Below are 20259 nucleotides of genomic sequence, written 5' to 3'. Positions count from 1 at the left end.
CAGGTTTGAGTAGACCATGTGGGCGTGACAAGTTGCAGTAGCTAGTGGGATGACTTTGTTCTGAATGCTGTTGATCTTCCTGATAGTGGACCTGGTCGACAGCATGGATGCTGTTACGTCCCTGTCAATAATTGTAGCTGATGTTTATATTTCAGCCTCTCAGAGCTGACTGCCGCTGAGCCTGCTGTGGACACGAGTCCTGTAGACACACCCCAGCTACAGCATGCCACTGTACACAAGCCATTCACACAGAGTAACCCCCCCATGGAGATGCCTGCCCACCCCGCACCCCGGAACATCACGGCACAGGAGCTCAGCTTCCTGGCCACCTGCCTACAGCGCTGGAGGACAGAGGTGGAGCTGGACATCGCAGGTGAGCAGTCTGATCGCAGGTACCTGCGTGACAGCCAGGCATCTCTGAGACTTTGCTGCATAGAATGTCCATGGAACATGTGTTGGAGTTGCGTCTCCTGCAGTCTAGCCCTTCATTTGTTTGTACTCCCATTTAGATCTGAAAGACAAGATCAACGAGATCAAACATTCAATTGAGCAGATGTACACAGACAGTTTAATGTGTCAGGTAAAATCATCATTTGCTTTTCACATTAGCCACAATCAGAATCTTGTGTGTAACAAAAAAAGGCAGTGAAATATATTGGATTCAGCTCCTCTTGCTGTACACACACAGTAACGGTCTCAAATGATTGGTTCCTACCCATGTCCAAATGAGCCAGAATTAATCCTTGCTGATGCCACAGTAGCTACAGTCCTGGAGTCCTGTCACACCGAATCATGAATGAATGGTGGTCGTGACCAGTGAAAGACTAGAGAAGAGGAGGTTTCCTGCCCACACACATCACCCGAGTGCCAAGAATTAAGCTGAAGGTTTTGCAGCCATTTTCATCCAGTAATGCCTGCTGTGGCCCCCAGAGATTCCCACGTCTTCATGACCAGTTTCATGACCAGTTTCATGACCACTCCACGAGATGTCAGAAACAGCGGAGCTGTGTTCTATACAAAGTTGGGATCCTCCAGAACCAGCTGTGCTTTTGGATTGGGGATCAATTTTTGGGTCAGCTGTATCACACTGGAGCCATTTGAATGAGTTATCTAGAATGTTAATTGCTTAACTACAGCAAGATCTCTTTGGCTTAATCTGATGGATCTGTGTCTGCCAACTAGGTTCCTTATCGGCTTCATGCCGTGCTTGTGCATGAAGGCCAGGCCTCAGCTGGCCATTACTGGGCTTACATCTATGACCACAGTGAGAACTCCTGGCTCAAGTACAACGATCTCTTGGTGGCAGTGTCGTCCTGGGATGAGCTGCAGAGAGATTCATTTGGAGGGTCTCGGAATGCCAGCGCGTATTGCCTGGTGTACATCAATGACAACTTGCCCCAACTCATCGCAGGTAAGAGTAGTCCTTCTACACCTTCTGCGACTGACATTTGCTTAGAATACATCACTTTCCCAACACTTTCATGTTCAACCATTGAGCTACAGACACACAATCTCTACTGAATTCCAATGGATATTGACCAGTTGTTTTCCAGTTCTTCACGGCACATTGAGATATGATGAATGTTGTTGAAATTACAGAGGACACGGATGTGGAAACTGGACAGAGTTTGAGATCCATCCATACCCTTCCACCAGAACTTGTGGAGTATGTTCATGAAGACAACCAGCATTTTATGCAGGAACTGGAAGAGTGGAATGATGAGCAAGTCCAAAAAATCGCACAGAAGGAACTGGTTCCAATGGCGGCAGTACAGGAGGCTGGGAACAGCACTGCAGAAGGTAATGGTTGAGTTGGGAAGGGTTCATGGGGCCGAGAATAATCAATATCCAGTTCTGGATATGAAACCTTTGAAGGAAAGGACTAACAGGGAAGATTAACCAGAATGACACTAATGATGAAGACTTCAGTTCCATGCAGGGACCAGAAAAGTGTGATGTTCTCTGCAGTGGAGATGATGAAGCTGTGTTCAAAACTTTAGGGAAGCTTTGATAGGTTAGAATGAGGTCGATTAGAACGGGTGAACTGTGGTAATGCGTCCAGTGCTTCAGACCGCCTGCAGGAGGCGCTCCCGGGACACACAGATGGCCAGGAGAGGGGAGGGACGTGCCTGCCGACCGGACTTTGGACTTTATAATGGCGCCTAAAATGGCAGCGCCCGCATGTGTGACGTATGCAGAGAGAATTTCACCGAGCAGTTGTGTAGGTGACAAGTAAAACAGCATTGAACTGTCGAGAGACTTTCCGATGGTAGCTTGAGTGGGAGGTGTGTAAGAGACAGCTGGAAGAGCACAAGTTTATTACGTGGGACCAAGACAGGTGTGAATAGTGTGACAAACTTCTCCCAGCAATGACCAGTGCTGTGGGACTTACAATTTATCAATGATTCTCAGATTAAAGGACAGGGGATCGCACTGTATAAGCACATTCCAACCCCATTTCAGATGTGATTCATGTCCTGCACAAATACACTTCTCCAAAACTCAGATAACTTTAAGACCATAAATTGAAAGATTCAAACTTTGATTACAATTCTGAAGCTGTTTTTCGACAGATGTGTGAGCTGTATAAACTCTGGCATGTCTCTCATCCCGTGTGGTCTTGCATGTGTTATACAGAGAGCGTTGGCAGCCAGCAGACAACGTGTTGTGCCTCTGCCAAGCATGCTGTGATGGTGAAGGATCAAACAGCCCAGGCCATCGAGAAAGCTGCCACCTCGTACGAGAACGTTGGTGCTGAGGCTGCCTTGAAGGAGGTGAGAGTCGGCGGTGTTTACAACTTTCACTTGTTAAAGTCGGGATGGTCTTAAGGTGGGGATTGATAGATTCATGATTAGTAAGGGTGTCAGGTTATGGGGAGATGGCAGAATGGGTTTGACAGGGAGAGATAGATCAGCCATGATTTGATGGGCCGAATGGCCTAATTCATCTCGTTCAACTTATGAACTTACTATTGTGGCTTTAGCAGAAGAGAAAGACCATTCAGTCAGTTTTAAACTGTTTCATTGTGAGTATATCCCTGTATTTGGTCACGGACTGAAATTTTAATGAGGCATTATTTTGATCTGGTCTTAGAGAAATGGAGTGCAGGTGAAGGCCCTTTTTTAGATCACATGCCTTTCAATTTTTCCCCAAAGAAGCATCCAGTTGATGTCAAACATGAACGCTTGCCCACACACGCCTCGCGTGTTTATTGTTGACGTTTCTGTTTCACAAAACTGGTTTGTTCCCTAACCAAGAGATCGTTCTTCAAATGTCAATATAGGAAAAATATCCGCACGTGAAAAGAATCGTAGTACATTGTAATCTCTTTAACCCATTCACACTGAAAGACTTTCCCTACAAGATTAATGGACAATGTATGCAGCAAAATCCATGCAATTATTTTGATGCTAATTTTAATTGTCTGAAGACAATATTGGATATGTGGAGTTCACATGTTTCTCTGTAACCACCTGGGTTTTCTCCACATGCTCCAGTTTACACATCCCAAACAAGTGGCAGTTTGGTTCCTTACCCCAGGTGTGTAAGTGGGTGGTGGAATCAAGGGGACTGTGGGGATGACAACGTGTGATGTTGATGTGTGTGGGTGGGTGATGGTCAGTGTAGACTGAGTGGCCAGAGGCCAGTTTCCTTGTCGATTCATCCTGACCCTTTAGTCTAGGTTCTGTCGTTGCATCAGTGAGAACACCTGGCTCAAGTACAACGAGCTCCTGGTGGCTTTAACCAGCACTCCTGTCAAACGCCATTTTAGATGTCAAATGTTAGGTTTAATAGGATTACAATCAGACATGTATGTTGCTGAACTATCTACTTATATCATATCCCCTTCACTCTGTTTATCCAACTCTTTCCAATTACTTGATGCTTTTTGCTATTAAAACTGTTCCGTTAGCAAAGTGCAAATGACTCCCAGTACAATAGGTGTTTGGGGGAGGTGCCTGCAATAGATACCTACAATAGGTGTTCAGGTGAGATACCTGCAGATTTCTGTCTGTGGAGGTGGAGGTAGGTTATTATACGCTTAAGTTTCCATAAATTCTCTGCCTTAACTTCACACCCTCTCTTTCAACATATCTCTCAGTACCTTTGTTGACAAATTATACCATCATTCTGCCGTCAGAGGGGAGAGATTTAGCCTTCTCAAGTTCTTGTTGCTCCTTTCATAGAGTGATCTGTACACTTGGGCTCAGCAATCTCTGTTTTAACTGAGGAATGGATATGTTTTATAAAGAATAGCTTATCCTTTTAAAGAGAATGTGTGAGAGATTGTACAATGACACAAATAGCAAGTTAACGTGTTTTTGGCCAAGAGGAACGTTGGTCAGGACACTGGGAGAATCTTGCAATATATTCATGACTTTCATATGAGGAAAGACTGGATAGACTGGGCTTGTACTCGCTGGAATTTAGAAGACTGAGGGGGGATCTTATAGAAACATATAAAATTCTTAAGGGGTTGGAGAGGCTAGACGTGGGAAGATTGTTCCCGATGTTGGGGGAGTCCAGAACCAGGGGTCACAGCATAAGGATAAGGGGGATGTCTTTTAGGACCGAGATGAGAAACATTTCTTCACACAGAGAGTGGTGAGTCTGTGGAATTCTCTGCCACAGAAGGTAGTTGAGGCCAGTTCATTGGCTATATTTAAGAGGGAGTTAGATGTGGCCCTTTTTGCTAAAGGGATCAGGGGGTATGGAGAGAAGGCAGGTACAGGCTACTGAGCTGGATGATCAGCCATGATCATATTGAATGGCGGTGCAGGCTCGAAGGGCCGAATGGCCTACTCCTGCACCTATTTTCTATGTTTCTATGACATCTTTACCACGACTTGTCCCTGTTTCTCTGTCCGTGGTGAGCTCCATTATGGTGTGCTTTTGCAGGAAGCATTAGACGGAGAAAAAGAGACAGCTCTTATAAAATTATTGCAACGTTCTCCCTGTATCCTGACCAATATTCGTTTCATGGCCAAAACCATATTCCCTTGCCCTTTCTGTAATTGCATCTTATACAATCTCTCAATGTACAGCACGGTTGCTACATCTGTACAATGGAGACTGCTTTATAAAGAATTTCATAAACCGACCGCAATGTCTTTGGGTTGATGAGATGGTGGGGTGGTTCAAGTGATGAATGAGCTTCCTATAGATCCATTCACACTAAAGCAGATGTCCATCTCATAGTCCGCTTGGGTAGCCTACAGTCCAACGTATGAATATTGAATTCTCCATTTTTAGGTAATACGCGTTTATTTCCCCTCTCTCTCCTGTGCCTCCTTCAACCCACTTCTCCCATTGTCCTTCACCCCCTCATCTCCTTCCACTTATATCCCTCCCTCCGGCTTTACATGTCCCCTTCTCACCTCTCGCCTTTCTCCACTCATCTGGCAATCGAACCCTCCCCCTGATCTGTATCCACCTATCACTTGCCGGGCTTTGCCCTGGACCTACCTCTCGTTAGCAGCATTCTCCCCCTACAACAATCAGTTTGAAGAAAGGTCTTGATGCAAAATGTTCCCTGTCCATTTCCTCCAGAAATACTCCTTGACCCTCAGAGTCACTCCAGCGCTTTGAGTTTGACGCAAGTTTCAGGTCCTGCAGTTCCTTGTGTCTCCACAGCATGGCGCCCTCCAGGTTCATCATGCATTTTATGTCTTTATTCCAACATTCTGAAGCGCTGATTTTGTGGTCAATCGTTACCTTGAGGATTACTGTAAGTTGTTGCTGTGAGGTTGAAGTGAGCAGGATATCTGTAGCAACACAAGTTATTTGTAGGTCTATCTTCGGTTTAAACCAGCATCTGCAGTTCCTTCCTATACATTATTTGTAGGCAACGTTGATTATGTTGTTCCTGAGATGCGATGAGAAGTTATATCAATGGGAATTGTCTTATTGTAGTAACAAAGAACTGCAGATGTTGGTTTATTCCAAAGGTAGACACAGAGTGCTGGAGTAACTCAGCGGGTCAGGCAGCATCTGTGGAGAACTTGGATAGGTGACGTTTCACAGAGTGCCGGAGTAACTCAGCGGGTCAGGCAGCATCTCTGGAGAACATGGATAGGTGAAGTTTCACAGAGTGCTGGAGTAACTCAGCGGGTCAGGCAGCATCTCTGGAGAACATGGATTGGTGACTTTTCAGAGTGCTGGAGTAACTCAGCAGGTCAGGCAGCATCTGTGGAGAACATGGATAGGTGACGTTTCACAGAGTGCTGGAGTAACTCAGCGGGTCAGGCAGCATCTGTGGAGAACATGGATAGGTGACGTTTCACAGAGTGCTGGAGTAACTCAGCGGGTCAGGCAGCATCTCTGGAGAACATGGACAGGCGATGTTTGGGTTGGGATCCCTCTTCAGGCTGATTGGGGGGGAGTGGGAAAAATAACTAAGAGAGTGGAGGGGGGCGGACAAATCTCAGCCGGCAACAGAGATCTCGTGGTAATGCACAGGTGCAAAACAGGGCAATATTTTGCTCTTTGGAAGTGGGGATGTATTATTGTTTGCATGACTTTTAAATCATGTTTAGTGACAGTAAATGTATGAATGAGTTAAAAGAGTAACAGAGACAAAATGTAGCGTTAGTAGGGAGTGATGTTAATTTTATCAGGTTATGCGTAACTGTGCACGATGATTGTTAATCACCTTTTGGGAAAGCTCTCTTCAGGCTGCCACACCAACTCTACAGTACGCTGTTCCCATGCCTCAACTCAACGGATTGTACCAAGAGAGTGATTTGAAAAAAAAATCTAATGTAGGCCTTTTCACACAAAGGGTGGTGGGTGTATGTAATGAGCTGCCAGAGGAGGTAGTTGAGGCTGGGACTATTGCAATGTTAGAAACAGTTAGACAGGTACATGGATAGGACAGGTTTGGAGGGATATGGACCAAACGCAGGCAGGTGGGACTAGTGTAGATGGGACATGTTGGTCAATGTTAGCAAGTTGGGCAAAAGGGCCTGTTTCTATGCTGTAAGACTCTGTGACTGTCAAACATTCATGGAATATGGAGGTTGCTGGCAATGCCAGAATTCATTTTCCATACCTCGTCCACAAGCAGGTAGAGATGAACCTTGAGTCGCTCGGCTTGATTAGTTTTATACAACGTTTTATTGAATCATTACAGAGGACTTTAGTATGGAAGGCTGTGGGTCTGGAGATGTTTGGAATCCAGTTCAGCCTTGTTTAAATTCCATGAGCAAGCTGCTTGGGCTTCATTGTTGACATCGACCAATTTCTAACTCAGTGCAGAGTTGGATTTAAACAAGTCTCCAGATGATTGGACTGATCTCATGGTTACTAGTCCAACATTACCATATCCAAATACTTCTTCCAAGCCAAGATGTTTGCTTCTATTTAGAGCAAGTATAATAGACTGCACTATCTCACCTTCCTTTGATTATCATTCTTGCCTTTCTCTGTCCTCTTTCTTCCCCTCCCTTTCCTTTTGTTTTCTGTGCTCTTTCCCTCACTGTTTTATGAGCTAGTGTGAAACAGACCAGGAGACCACGGAAACCAAAGAGAACTCTGAGCCTGAAGCAGAATGGGAGCAGGAAGCAGAGAGGCTCAGTGAGCCGGAGCAGCCGTCCGAACGTGCTGGTACCCGGATATCAGAGGTGGACATTCCAACTGTTGGGATGGTACAGGTTCGCCATGATGCTGACGGCTACAACGAGGAGGTATTAGGGCAACTGGAGATTGGGCAGGGTTCATTGGCTGGAGTTACACTTCATATTTTATCATTTGAGGAAGCTTGGCTAAATACGTTTAATGGTTTTGTTAATATTGCCATTTTAATGGCAATGTGAACAATGCAGTGGATCACAGGATATGATGCAACTGATGCCAGAGTCTAGCTGGCCCTTGCGGGAAGTCTCACAGCTCATTGTTCCAGTTTGTACTCAAGACCTGGAGTTTGCTTTGTAACCAGTGCCAATGTGATGACTTGGATTGGGCCCAGAATAAAACATTGATATCAGTTGCACTTGAGCAGTTGTCTGAGCAACCATGTACCATTGTGAAGTGATTTCAAAACGAGAACATAGCTCTGGGATTTAACCACGAGACTCTGTCATTGTGTGTGTACGTGTGCACGTGTGTTGTGTACGAGCATGTGTATACACACACACACACACACAGACGCACGCAGAAACACACACACACACACACACAGAGACAGACACACACACAGACAGACAGACACACACACACACACACACACACACACACACACATAGGCGCACACACAGACTTACACACACACACACACACTTCCCACCTGGAACTTTACATTTCAAGCCAATATATGCCCAAAGTTTAAAGACTTCACAATCTGTCTTCCAACTGATCACTACTGTATATAATCCTCTCCCATTTCATGCTTGGGTTTGAAAAAAGCACCAACAAGTTGTGTTTATGTGGCACCTGTAATCTAGTAAGACAAAGGTGCTTTGTGATGAGCATTATCAAACAACAGTTGGCAATAACATAAAAGGTATTGATCAGACTTTTATTCCAACTACCTTAACCTTTGTGCATGTTGTGGTTACTATTGGTTAACGTTTTTTAAACGTATATAGATTCCAGTCCAGTATTTGACCTATGTACTATGACCTATGTACTATGACCCATGTACTGTGACCCATGTACTGTGACCCATGTACTGTGACCCATGTACTATGACCCATGCACCATGACCCATGTTCTATGCCCCGTGTCCACTGACCTTTCTCTCTGTCTTTCTGCTGTTTTCCCTCCTCTCGCTGGCTGGTGTCAGGAGATGTTGAGTCCCGCCATGCAGGGCATCATTCTAGCTATTGCCAAGTGCAGACCAGTGTACGAGCAGGATGGTGCTGAGGCAGGGCTCGTCAAGGTACTTGCTCTCCTCCTCTTCTGAAGAATTATGCTTTGCATGTGACTTGTGCAGACCTTACCTTATTTAATGCTTCTGCTCTGGTGTGGTAGATTTTCTGGATGTAATTGATTCTAATATGTTGCATGTTTCATCTTGACTTGACGCTAAGGTTTCTCACAGAACTTGAAGCTAGAGAGAGGCTGTGTGTCGGCTATTTAATTAGTTTGTTTCAGCATTATCCAGACACGACACTATTCATTATTCCCACTTCATTATAGTTTGAGAGTTATTTCAGAACCTTATATTCCCTTCCAGGCAGTGCATCTTAAAGAGTGAAAGTATTAGTGGAAATGATTGGTCTCAATGGACTTTCCCCACATTGATGATCCAGTGCACGTTGGTGCCCCTGGCCCACAGCATGTTGGTGTGGCCACCTGCCCCTGGCCCACAGCATGTTGGTGTGGCCACGTGCCCCTGGCCCACAGCATGTTGGTGTGGCCACCTGCCCCTGGCCCACAGCATGTTGGTGTGGTGGCCACCTGCCCCTGGCCCCAGCATGTTGGTGTGGCCACCTGCCCCTGGCCCCAGCATGTTGGTGTGGCCACGTGCCCCTGGCCTACAGCATGTTGGTGTGGTGGCCACCTGCCCCTGGCCCCAGCATGTTGGTGTGGCCACGTGCCCCTGGCCTACAGCATGTTGGTGTGGTGGCCACCTGCCCCTGGCCCACAGCATGTTGGTGTGGTGGCCACGTGCCCCTGTCCCACAGCATGTTGGTGTGGTGGCCACGTGCCCCTGGCCTACAGCATGTTGGTGTGGCCACGTGCCCCTGGCCTACAGCATGTTGGTGTGGTGGCCACCTGCCCCTGGCCCCAGCATGTTGGTGTGGCCATGTGCCCCTGGCCTACAGCATGTTGGTGTGGTGGCCACCTGCCCCTGGCCCACAGCATGTTGGTGTGGTGGCCACGTGCCCCTGGCCTACAGCATGTTGGTGGTGTGGCCACGTACCCCTGGCCCACAGCATGTTGGTGTGGCCACCTGCCCCTGGCCTACAGCATGTTGGTGTGGCCACGTGCCCCTGGCCCACAGCATGTTGGTGGTGTGGCCACGTACCCCTGGCCCACAGCATGTTGGTGTGGCCACCTGCCCCTGGCCCACAGCATGTTGGTGTGGTGGCCACGTGCCCCTGGCCCACAGCATGTTGGTGGTGTGGCCACGTACCCCTGGCCCACAGCATGTTGGTGTGGCCACCTGCCCCTGGCCCACAGCATGTTGGTGGTGTGGCCACGTACCCCTGGCCCACAGCATGTTGGTGTGGCCACCTGCCCCTGGCCCACAGCATGTTGGTGTGGCCACCTGCCCCTGGCCCACAGCATGCTGTACAGGTAGGATCGACACATCCTCCACCATTGCACATGAGCAGCAAGCCCCAGATTGCCACAAGGATGCGTGGGCAGATTGGATGTTAATAGGGACATGGTTTGGTCAGCTCTGGGTGATATTAACCCTTGTCTGAGATGCACAAGTGCAAAATGGCAATTGAATTTCTTTGAACCTACCTAGATTCGGTGAGTTTTATACTGTGATAACTCAAGTTGAGAATTAGTAATAGATTCAAGCAGGTTACCTTTGTATCTATAAGAAAATAACTGCAGATGCTGGTACAAATCGATTCATTCACCAAATGCTGGAGTAACTCAGCAGGTCAGGCAGCATCTCGGGAGAGAAGGAATGAATTATTCTCTCCCGAGATGCTGCCTGACCTGCTGAGTTACTCCAGCATTTGGTGAATAATATCTTTGTATCTCCTGCTTCACATTTCGTGGTTTCTTGGTGATTTCCAGGATTGATATTTTAAATTCCATGAAGTTATATAGTTCAACCCTTATGTGATGCAAATATCCAGGAGTAACATCGATCCCGTCAGAAGTGAAACTAATGTTTACCTGATTTCCTTCTCGGTGTGGTGATGGTACAGTAACACACACCTGGAACTGCAGTGCAAGGAGGCACGTGAATCGAGGTGGCTCCATCTGTGTGAGATTGTCATAGTGGCCAAGGAGATGTTTATGGAGTATCGTAAAGGACAGTTGGAGAAATGTTTGGAGGGAATTCTAGCACTTTCGACCAAATCAGTGAAGATGTGTAATAAGTGTAATGTTGATTTTCATATCCACGTGGTTGGTAACCATAGCATCTCTCTCTCTCTCTCTCTCTCTCTCTCTCTCTCTCTCTCGACTACCACTGTTGAATTTCACACCTGAAAAAATATATGTGACTATTTCTAAGATTCCTTTGAGCTGTGAGCACAGATGTAGATGGTAGGTTAGTGCTTCTCCTCCTGTTGATACAAGTCCGTTTGGTAACCTCACTTCAGAAAGCTGTGAGATGGCATCTGGGTTCTTGTAATTTCAAGTGAGGCAACTAATGCTGCCTCTGCAAAATGTTCCAACCCCACTGAAGGGTAAGAGAAGCAGCAAGTGCCCTCCCAGATGTAGATCCATGCCCTGGACCTGCATTTGTTTTGCTTCATTGCCCAATTCGTCGTTGGCATACCTGAGGTCAGCCTCCCAAACAGTCATTCTCTTTCAGTCTGTCACAGAAGGATATGGACAGAGAACAGATGATCCTAAAGCCTTCTTGGAAACTTTATAACGTCCTCATTGATATGATAATCCCTCACTGCTGACGGCTCAAAGTGGAGTAGATCCATTTCAAATGTAATTGAGAACTGCAAGATCGTTCATAGTAAGCACACTGAAGGCCAGCCCTGCCAAACGACCCCGTTGCCTGTCCTATCAAGCACGTTCTACCCCTTCCCCTTGCAGAGTCAATGTATCCCTCATCATTGGCCTCATCGGTCACTGAACTGGAGTGAAGGTAGTCCCCCCTAGTCCAGAGGCTGAAAAAGATAGCAACAAAAACAAGAGTTGAAAATGACCCTGTCCTCCAGCGTAGTGCAAGGAGGAGAGACACAAAGTGCTGGAGTAACGCAGGAGGACGGTTCATGTCTTTCCATAAACTAATAATTCTCCAGTCAGGATATATGGTGAGCAGATGAAATCACTTAAACATAAATACATCAAAATATGATAAATAACTGTTAAGATATAAATGGATATCTGCCTGAAATGGGGATGCATTGTGTCCAACCTCAGGCATAGATTACTTGGTCATTGTTCAGCAGACAAATATAGAATGACATCACTCGGCACTTTCAACGCAAGGTGCTGGTTGTAGTGGAGTTTGTTGGGTAGTGCTGGGTGTTGGTCTGTCACACCTGCTAGGACCCTGCTTTTGCTTGCTGCATGCCAATCCTAATCTGTACCCATCATCTTCACAAAGGAATGATGTCTCTGATATGCCAAATTACTTTAATCACCATTCACCCATGTTTATTCAGCTGCTGTTTTATAGTTTGGTCCCAGTTTATAGTTTGGTCCCAGTTTATAGTTTGGTCCCAGTTTATAGTTTGGTCCCAGTTTATAGTTTGGGCCCAGTTTATAGTTTGGTCCCAGTTTATAGTTTGGTTCCAGTTTATAGTTTGGTTCCAGTTTATAGTTTGCTACCCTGTTTTATAGTTTGGGACCAGTTTATAGTTTGGTACCCTATCTATAGTTTGGTACCCCATCTATAGTTTGGTACCCTGCTGATAGTTTGGTACCCTATCTATAGTTTGGTACCCCATCTATAGTTTGGTACCCTGCTGATAGTTTGGTACCCTATCTATAGTTTGGTACGCTGTCTATAGTTTGGTACCCTGCTGATAGTTTGCTTTCTGCTGCCCTCCCTCCTCTGTTCCAGGCATTCCATGAAGAGTACTCGCGCTTGTTTGATTTGGCAAAGGACGAGCCGACACCTCAGAACGACCCTCGGCTTCAGCACGTTGTCATTTACTTCTTCCAGAACAAGGCGTCCAAGCAGGTCATCGAGCGGACTCTGCTGGAACAGTTTGCAGATAAAAACCTGAGTTATGATGAAAGGTGTGGATTGGTCTAACCCGTTATAGGTTGCAACTCCACTGCGTAGTGTTAGATGTGTCCTCTAAACATCAACTCCACTGTGTAGTGTTAGATGTGTCCTCTAAACATCAACCCATTGCATGGATCCATCAGCTGCATCTCCTCTGTGTCCTGTGGTTCTGCTCCCCTCCCCCAGGCACTACAAGGATAGAGTTCCCCTGGACCTCACCTTCCACCCCACCAGCTTCTGCATCCCACACATCATCCTCTGACACTCCACCTACATTCAACACAATCCCACCACCACTCACATCTTCCCATCCCCATCCCTTTCCACTTTGCACAGAGACCGCTCCCTCCACTGTAACCATAGGAGATGTAACACAGTCCTAGTACCTCTTCTCTCAGATCCATCAAAGGACATCTGCCGTCCTTCAAGGTTCCTTGTGTCAACATTGGAAGGAAGTGTCTAGGCTTAGAGAGGGAGATGGAGGCAGGGTCATTTAAACTTGAGATTCTACAGTTTGGTACCTGGAAATATGAGTTAGATCTGGCAATGTGGCATAATATGGGTATGCAGAAGAGAAAAGCATGTGGGTCTTTGTGGAGTGACTGAGAAAGGGCGGGGGGAGTGGGTGGAAAATGTAGAGAGGGATTTAATGCCATGTTAAACCATAATTGTGGGCGCCAGCTTGCAAGGCTAGAACTGGAATGATAGTTCTACCAGGAAACTCCAAATTCATCGTGTGCCTCTAATCCCAGACTACTCTGGTTGGCTGTCATAAGTGATGGGAGTAGAATTAGACCATTCGGCCCATCGAGTCTACTCCACCATTCAATCATGGCATCTTCTCTATGGGGTGAAATAGCAAGCCTCTCAACTGGAAACCCCAGTATAGTTTTCGGGGATGACTAGCGATGGATAATAATGAGAATTCTGCAACAAATGGTTTTTTAAAATCTCCAACAGAGTTTTAAAATATGAACTAAAATCCTCTTTTGTTCGTCCTGTAGGTCTATAAGTATAATGAAAGTGGCGCAGGCAAAGCTGAGTATGATTGGGCCGTCAGACATGGACATGCAGGAATACAAGGTATGGGTAATGTTGACCACTGTGTGATCTGCCCACCATGATATAGAGATGACTTTTCAACACTCTATTATGGAGAGGAAACACAACAAGGAGCATTCTTGCAAATTCATTTTCAGCTTCTGATATAAATCCATTGTTTCTCTCAAATGTCTATCAGAAAAAAATCCTCTTTAGTTTAGTTGAGAGATTCAGTGCAATAGCCCTAAGGCCCACCGAGACCGCGACGACCAGCGATCCCCGCACACTAACACTATCCTACACACACTAGGGACAATTTACATTTATACCAAGCCAATTAACCTACAAACCTGCACGTCTTTGGAGTGTGGGAGGAAACCGGAGAAACCCACGGGAAGAACGTGCAAACCTCGTGTCGACAGCGCCCGTAGTCAAGATCGAACCCGGGTCTCTGCCGTTGTGAGGCAACAACTCTACCGCTGTATCACCGTGCCGCCCCAATGAGGCCACGTAAACATCAAATGCTGTCCCTGCCTTTGTAATAAATCCCAAGGCTTTCCCTGTGTGACAGAACCCAAGTTTCCAACATGTACAAACTCTGACTGCAGGTCCTGCTCTCAGTGGCGAGGTTGGTCGTTCTTTGTACACTGCATTCAACACTAATTTGTGCTTTGGCAACATTTCTGTTTCCAGGAATGGCACGGAGACTACAGTTTGTTTCGGAAAGTTTCTGTCTACCTCCTCACTGGACTGGAATGTTACCAAAACGGGAAGTAGGTATTGAATGTTTTGAAGCCGGGCTGGGACTCTGATTTGTTTATAACGGGCATTGTCCATTACCTTCAAGACTTCAGAGGGATTGGGTGAGTTTGTGATGTTAGTATCCTCATGGGGAAGTCTCTCTAAACCAGCCTGGGGCATGAGAAATAGTTCAGGACATCATTCTGCAGGCAACACCTCTCTCTGGCCTCTGTGGAAACTAACCACGAGAACTGGTTAGTTGTCTGATCACTCAGGTGGAAACCAGTCCCTAGATCCAGGCCAAACAGGTAAAAAGGGACAATTTATTGGTTTAAAAAGTCCAATGGGTGTATGGAGGATGGTCTGAAAGATCTTATATTGTCCTTAGCAGCCAGAGGTCTTGTAGCAATGATGGAATAAATACGGTTTAAAATAATGCTCGATATTGTACTGTTGTATCTTGCAGATGCCGTAACTCACTGATGTCTCGATATTGTACTCTATCTTGCAGGTGCCGCGAGTCTCTGACGTACTTGGTCCATGCGTACCACAGCAATCTGAAGCTGTTGAAGAATGGGAAAAATCGGGGCATTGATGAGACGTTAATTGCTCACTACAGGAGAAAGTGTCTTTTGGTCAGTTACTGTTTCAGAAGGGAGAATATCTCAGTAGAATATTTAAGATTTAATGTTTTGTTAAAATACATTTGTACAGATCTATAGATAGGAAAGGTTTGGAGGGCAATGGGCCAAATGCAGGCAAATGGGACTAGCCCAGTTTGCCAACTTGTTCAGCACGGACAAGGTGTGCCAAAGTGCCTCTCTCTGGCGGTACAGCCCTGATTCTCTGGCAGTACAGCCCTGATTCTCTGGCAGTACAGCCCTGATTCTCTGGCAGTACAGCCCTGATTCTCTGGCAGTACAGCCCTGACTCTCTGGCAGTACAGCCCTGACTCTCTGGCAGTACAGCCCTGACTCTCTGGCAGTACAGCCCTGATTCTCTGGCAGTACAGCCCTGACTCTCTGGCAGTACAGCCCTGACTCTCTGGCAGTACAGCCCTGATTCTCTGGCAGTACAGCCTTGATTCTCTGGCGGTACAGCCCTGATTCTCTGGCGGTACAGCCCTGATTCTCTGGCAGTACAGCCCTGATTCTCTGGCGGTACAGCCCTGATTCTCTGGCGGTACAGCCCTGATTCTCTGGCGGTACAGCCCTGATTCTCTCTGGCGGTACAGCCCTGATTCTCTGGTGGTACAGCCTTGATTCTCTGGCAGTACAGCCTTGATTCTCTGGCGGTACAGCCCTGATTCTCTGGCGGTACAGCCCTGACTCTCTGGTGGTACAGCCCTGATTCTCTGGCAGTACAGCCCTGATTCTCTGGCGGTACAGCCCTGATTCTCTGGCAGTACAGCCCTGACTCTCTCTGGCGGTACAGCCCTGATTCTCTGGCAGTACAGCCCTGACTATCTGGCGGTACAGCCCTGATTCTCTGATCGTATTAAATGTAGGAAAAATGCACCGCATCAGGAAGAGACGAGACAGGTTAATACTCCAGAACGCTTGCCAAACCCGTGAGGATCCTTACCCAAGAGAATGAATAATTTCTCTCCTCTGCTGCTGGCATGGTCCAATCCAGCTCTTCACGTGGCCTTTGACATCTGTCCTGTCGTACGATGCATCTGTTCGGTTCCTGCATGAAGCCTTGTACTCCTGGTGTTAGCTCCACTCCATCCAAGTCTGGAGTCGCTGCTGCATGCTTACGGCGTCTGGAAGATCAATATGGACTGTTGGCTGGATGATGTCCCAGAGAATGGTGTGCTCTGATTCACACACACGGTGATGGCAGGCACGGGAGGCAGGGGGAGATGGGAGAGATATGAACTGTCATAAATGGTGAGACAACTGGACAAGATGAGAACGTCTGCCTTGGGAACAATGGCCCCTGCCCAATGATTTCAGGAAAATTCTTGCATTTCATGTTAAAAGGCAATTACCTCGCGACAGGCAGTTAGGGCTCAGCAGCTCAAATAATGAGTTTGTGGATCCAGCAATGGCAATCGTGGCCATTCTGAAAGAGACCATGAATCTGTTTTTTCAAGCCTGATTTTTAATTAAATGTTAAAAAAATGTAAACATTGATTTACTTTCTTCTCTTTCCAACCTCTCCTTTTCTGCAGCTTCATCCGATTTATCAATCCCTCTGCATTTATAATCCCTTTATTTCTCTTTCTGCTCCTGTTTTGACACTAATTCTCAATTTTTTATTTTATCTCAGCCGTAGTTTAATATTTTCTCTGCTGTAATTACAGATACTAAGTCAGGTTAGCTGTGTTACCAAGCCTATTTACCATCCCATTTATGATGCTCTATGTAATATGGTAGCTTCATTCATAAAGTATTTGTGTAGAATAAAACTATCCTCTCCCATCTGATTTGTCTTTTCTTGAGCATCCTCGTCTCATCATGTAACCCCATCAACATTCTTGGATGTTTTTCTCTTGCTTGTTTATCCGGCCTTCCCATGATTCCCCCTTCACCATATTGGCATTTCAAACACTCAATGGGCAAAGATTACATTCATTACTGGAATCATAAGTCACTCTTGCCTGTACACTTCCTGCCCACAGATAGAAGCAAGATCCTACCAACCTTTCAATTGTTTTACTTTTAAAGACATACTTCAGCTCATCTTAGACTGCTATGCTGCAGAAAATAGTCTGGACTATTGAATCGTGTCTGTTGGTTGATGGCATTTCCACCATGGACAGGAATGGACCAGCTACCCTTGGAACACTCTGGTCAACCCTTTCCCAGTGGTTCTCATGTGCGGAACTAGTTGAGAGGTGGAGGGTGGAGTTTGCCATGATGTCTGTGCCAGTTAATGGTTGTGGTGACATTATGGTATTGACAGCAATCCAAGCAGGAACACCATTTGTATGGATTAACGGGCAAGTATCAATTCACCAACCTGTACTTTGTACTTCTCTTTGCAGGAGTTGAATGCACATGCAGCACAGTTGTTTGAAAGTGGGAACGAGAGTGATGTAGCGGAGGGATTGAGCATAATGAATGAACAGGTCATTCCGTGCATGCATCTGATAGTCAACCATGAGCTCTCTGAAGAAGACCTTGGTGCTGTGGAGATGATGAGAAACCACTGGTGTTCCTTCCTTGGTGAAGACATGGATTGTAAGTTTTCGTATTTTTCCTTAAAAGCTGGCACAGAAGGAAAATATTCAGCACTTTTATGTCTGTGTTCCAACATATAGTCTAAGTCCCATTTATCCTTTACTCTGTCCTTTATCACTGGCTCTCTGGATCCTGATCAACAATATTCCCTTGGAATATCTGTCCAAGTCTTGTGGGTCCAGTGGCTTTATTTACTTGACTTAAAACTACGACCAACTCTTACTTAAAATTATCTAAAGGAGTGAAATGGGCTTGGGCCCTACCCGGATAATCATTTCAGTAATCATTTAAAACCTTAAATCTAAGAAGCCCCTAAAATTGACCCTGATTGCAGGATGTTTTATTTTAAACTGTGAATCTCTTGCAGAGAAACGTCACCTTCAAAGTGTAACACGACACAGCTGTATCTCCACAATAGATGCTGAGAAAGCCTCTACATGAATAATCTGCCTGTCTTTGTATCATGGGGGTTAATGAGAAGGAACAGCACTGAGTTCCAATTGCAAGACATCCTTCCACCACATGGACCACAATCACGGTAGAGTTGCGGTAGAGTTGCTGCCACAATCACGGCGGCACGGTAGCGCAGCGGTAGAGTTGCTGCTTTACAGCGAATGCAGCGCCGGAGACTCGGGTTCGATCCTGACTACAGGTGCTGCACTGTAAGGAGTTTGTACGTTCTCCCCGTGACCTGCGTGGGTTTTCTCCGAGATCTTCGGTTTCCTCCCACACTCCAAAGACGTACAGGTATGTAGGTTAATTGGCTGGGTAAAATGTAAAAATTGTCCCTAGTGGGTGTAGGATAGTGTTAATGTACGGGGATCACTGGGCGGCACAGACTTGGAGGGCCGAAAAGGCCTGTTTCCGGCTGTATATATATGATATGATATGATAAAATGTGATTGTGGTCCATGTGGTGGAAGGATGTCTTGCAATTGGAACTCAGTGCTGTTCCTTCTCATTAACCCCCATGATACAAAGACAGGCAGATTATTCATGTAGAGGCTTTCTCAGCATCTATTGTGTAGATACAGCTGTGTCGTGTTACACTTTGAAGGCGACGTTTCTCTGCAAGAGATTCACAGTTTAAAATAAAACATCCTGCAATCAGGGTCAATTTTAGGGGCTTCTTAGATTTAAGGTTTTAAATGATTACTGAAATGATTATCCGGGTAGGGCCCAAGCCCATTTCACTCCTTTAGATAATTTTAAGTAAGAGTTGGTCGTAGTTTTAAGTCAAGTAAATAAAGCCACTGGACCCACAAGACTTGGACAGATATTCCAAGGGAATATTGTCGTGCAGCTATTCCATTACTGTGGGTTTGTGCCATGGATAAAATGTAATCATGAGGCTTAGTGGATCGGTGAGACCCCATGGCATGATTGCAAGATGAGCAAGAAGTTTAACTGATGTTTGGGCCCAAATTCATCCATCAACCAGTTCCACCAAAACATATTCATAATACTTTATATTCTCAAAGCAAGGAACTGCAGATGCTGCTTAATACACAAAGGGACATAGAAACACAAAGTGCTGGAGTAACTCAGCGGGTTCGGCAGCATCTCTGGAGAACATGGATAGGTGACGTTTCTGGTCGAGACCCTTCTTATCTGAAATGCCGAAGTAATTTAACAGTATGTTTTGATATTCGATTTATGTGAAGCCCATTTACTCAAATGGCTGAGGCTGTAATCTTTGTCGATATCTATGCTTTTACCTTTAGCACATCTGCAGGAGAAACTCACTGAATTCCTTCCAAGGCTTTTGGACTGTTCTGCGGAAGTTCGAATCCTACGAGAGCCCCCAAAGATCCGGCCGAACTCACCCCACGACCTGTGTAACAGGTTTGCAGCAGTAATGGAGTCCATTCACAGCACATCTCCTGTCACGGTCAAATAGCCTTGCAACTGGAGGCAGGCAACTGGAATCCTGAATACTTCATCCTTCGAATTATGTGGTCTTTGAGCACCAAAGCACTTGAGAAGAATTTATACTGTAGCTAATTGTCAAGCACTGTAATCTGTTATATCAGGAGTGGGAAAGTGGAGGAATAGCATTAGTTATATGAAATACAGGGCGCCTTTATTTTCATGCAACTTTGTATTTTGTATTTGTTGTGCAATAAAATGACACTTACATTTTAATTAGTTGTGTGTTGCTGCCATTTTCTCAGTTGGACTATGTACACTGGACCACGTACACTGCAACTACGCACACTGGTCCACCCACACTGGGGGCCACGTACACTGCAACTACGCACACTGGTCCACCCACACTGGGGCCACGCACACTGATCCACCCACACTGGGACCACGCACACTGGGGCCACGCACACTGGGGCCACCCACACTGGATCACGTACACTGGGGGCCACGTACACTGGGGGCCACCCACACTGGTCCACGCACACTGGGGCCACCCACACTGGACCACACACTGGGACCACGCACACTGGGACC

The 20259-nt window shown here is 46.2% G+C and overlaps 1 protein-coding gene across 3 annotated transcripts in view; it reads left to right on the top strand.

The window, feature by feature from the left end:
* Positions 1 to 19926, top strand: part of usp28 (ubiquitin specific peptidase 28) — a 44134-nt gene extending 24208 nt beyond the window's left edge. For 2 of the 3 annotated variants that reach the window (XM_078426975.1, XM_078426974.1), the window contains exons 13-25: positions 156 to 373; positions 510 to 580; positions 1183 to 1411; positions 1600 to 1800; positions 2638 to 2774; positions 7494 to 7685; positions 8783 to 8878; positions 12662 to 12840; positions 13834 to 13912; positions 14564 to 14643; positions 15123 to 15246; positions 17604 to 17799; positions 19524 to 19926. In XM_078426975.1, coding sequence (XP_078283101.1) covers positions 156 to 373; positions 510 to 580; positions 1183 to 1411; positions 1600 to 1800; positions 2638 to 2774; positions 7494 to 7685; positions 8783 to 8878; positions 12662 to 12840; positions 13834 to 13912; positions 14564 to 14643; positions 15123 to 15246; positions 17604 to 17799; positions 19524 to 19699 — 1978 coding nt within the window. In that variant the 3' untranslated portion in view covers positions 19700 to 19926. The remainder of the gene's footprint in view (positions 1 to 155; positions 374 to 509; positions 581 to 1182; positions 1412 to 1599; positions 1801 to 2637; positions 2775 to 7493; positions 7686 to 8782; positions 8879 to 12661; positions 12841 to 13833; positions 13913 to 14563; positions 14644 to 15122; positions 15247 to 17603; positions 17800 to 19523) is intronic. The other variant, XM_078426976.1, reaches the window with a different exon arrangement.
* The last annotated feature ends 333 nt before the right edge of the window (positions 19927 to 20259 follow it).

This window comes from Rhinoraja longicauda, chromosome 32, assembly GCF_053455715.1.
Source record: "Rhinoraja longicauda isolate Sanriku21f chromosome 32, sRhiLon1.1, whole genome shotgun sequence".
NCBI classification, from domain to species: Eukaryota; Metazoa; Chordata; class Chondrichthyes; order Rajiformes; family Arhynchobatidae; genus Rhinoraja; species Rhinoraja longicauda.
The sequence above is the reverse complement of the archived record's forward strand: the minus strand, read 5'-3'. Positions and strand labels throughout refer to the sequence as shown.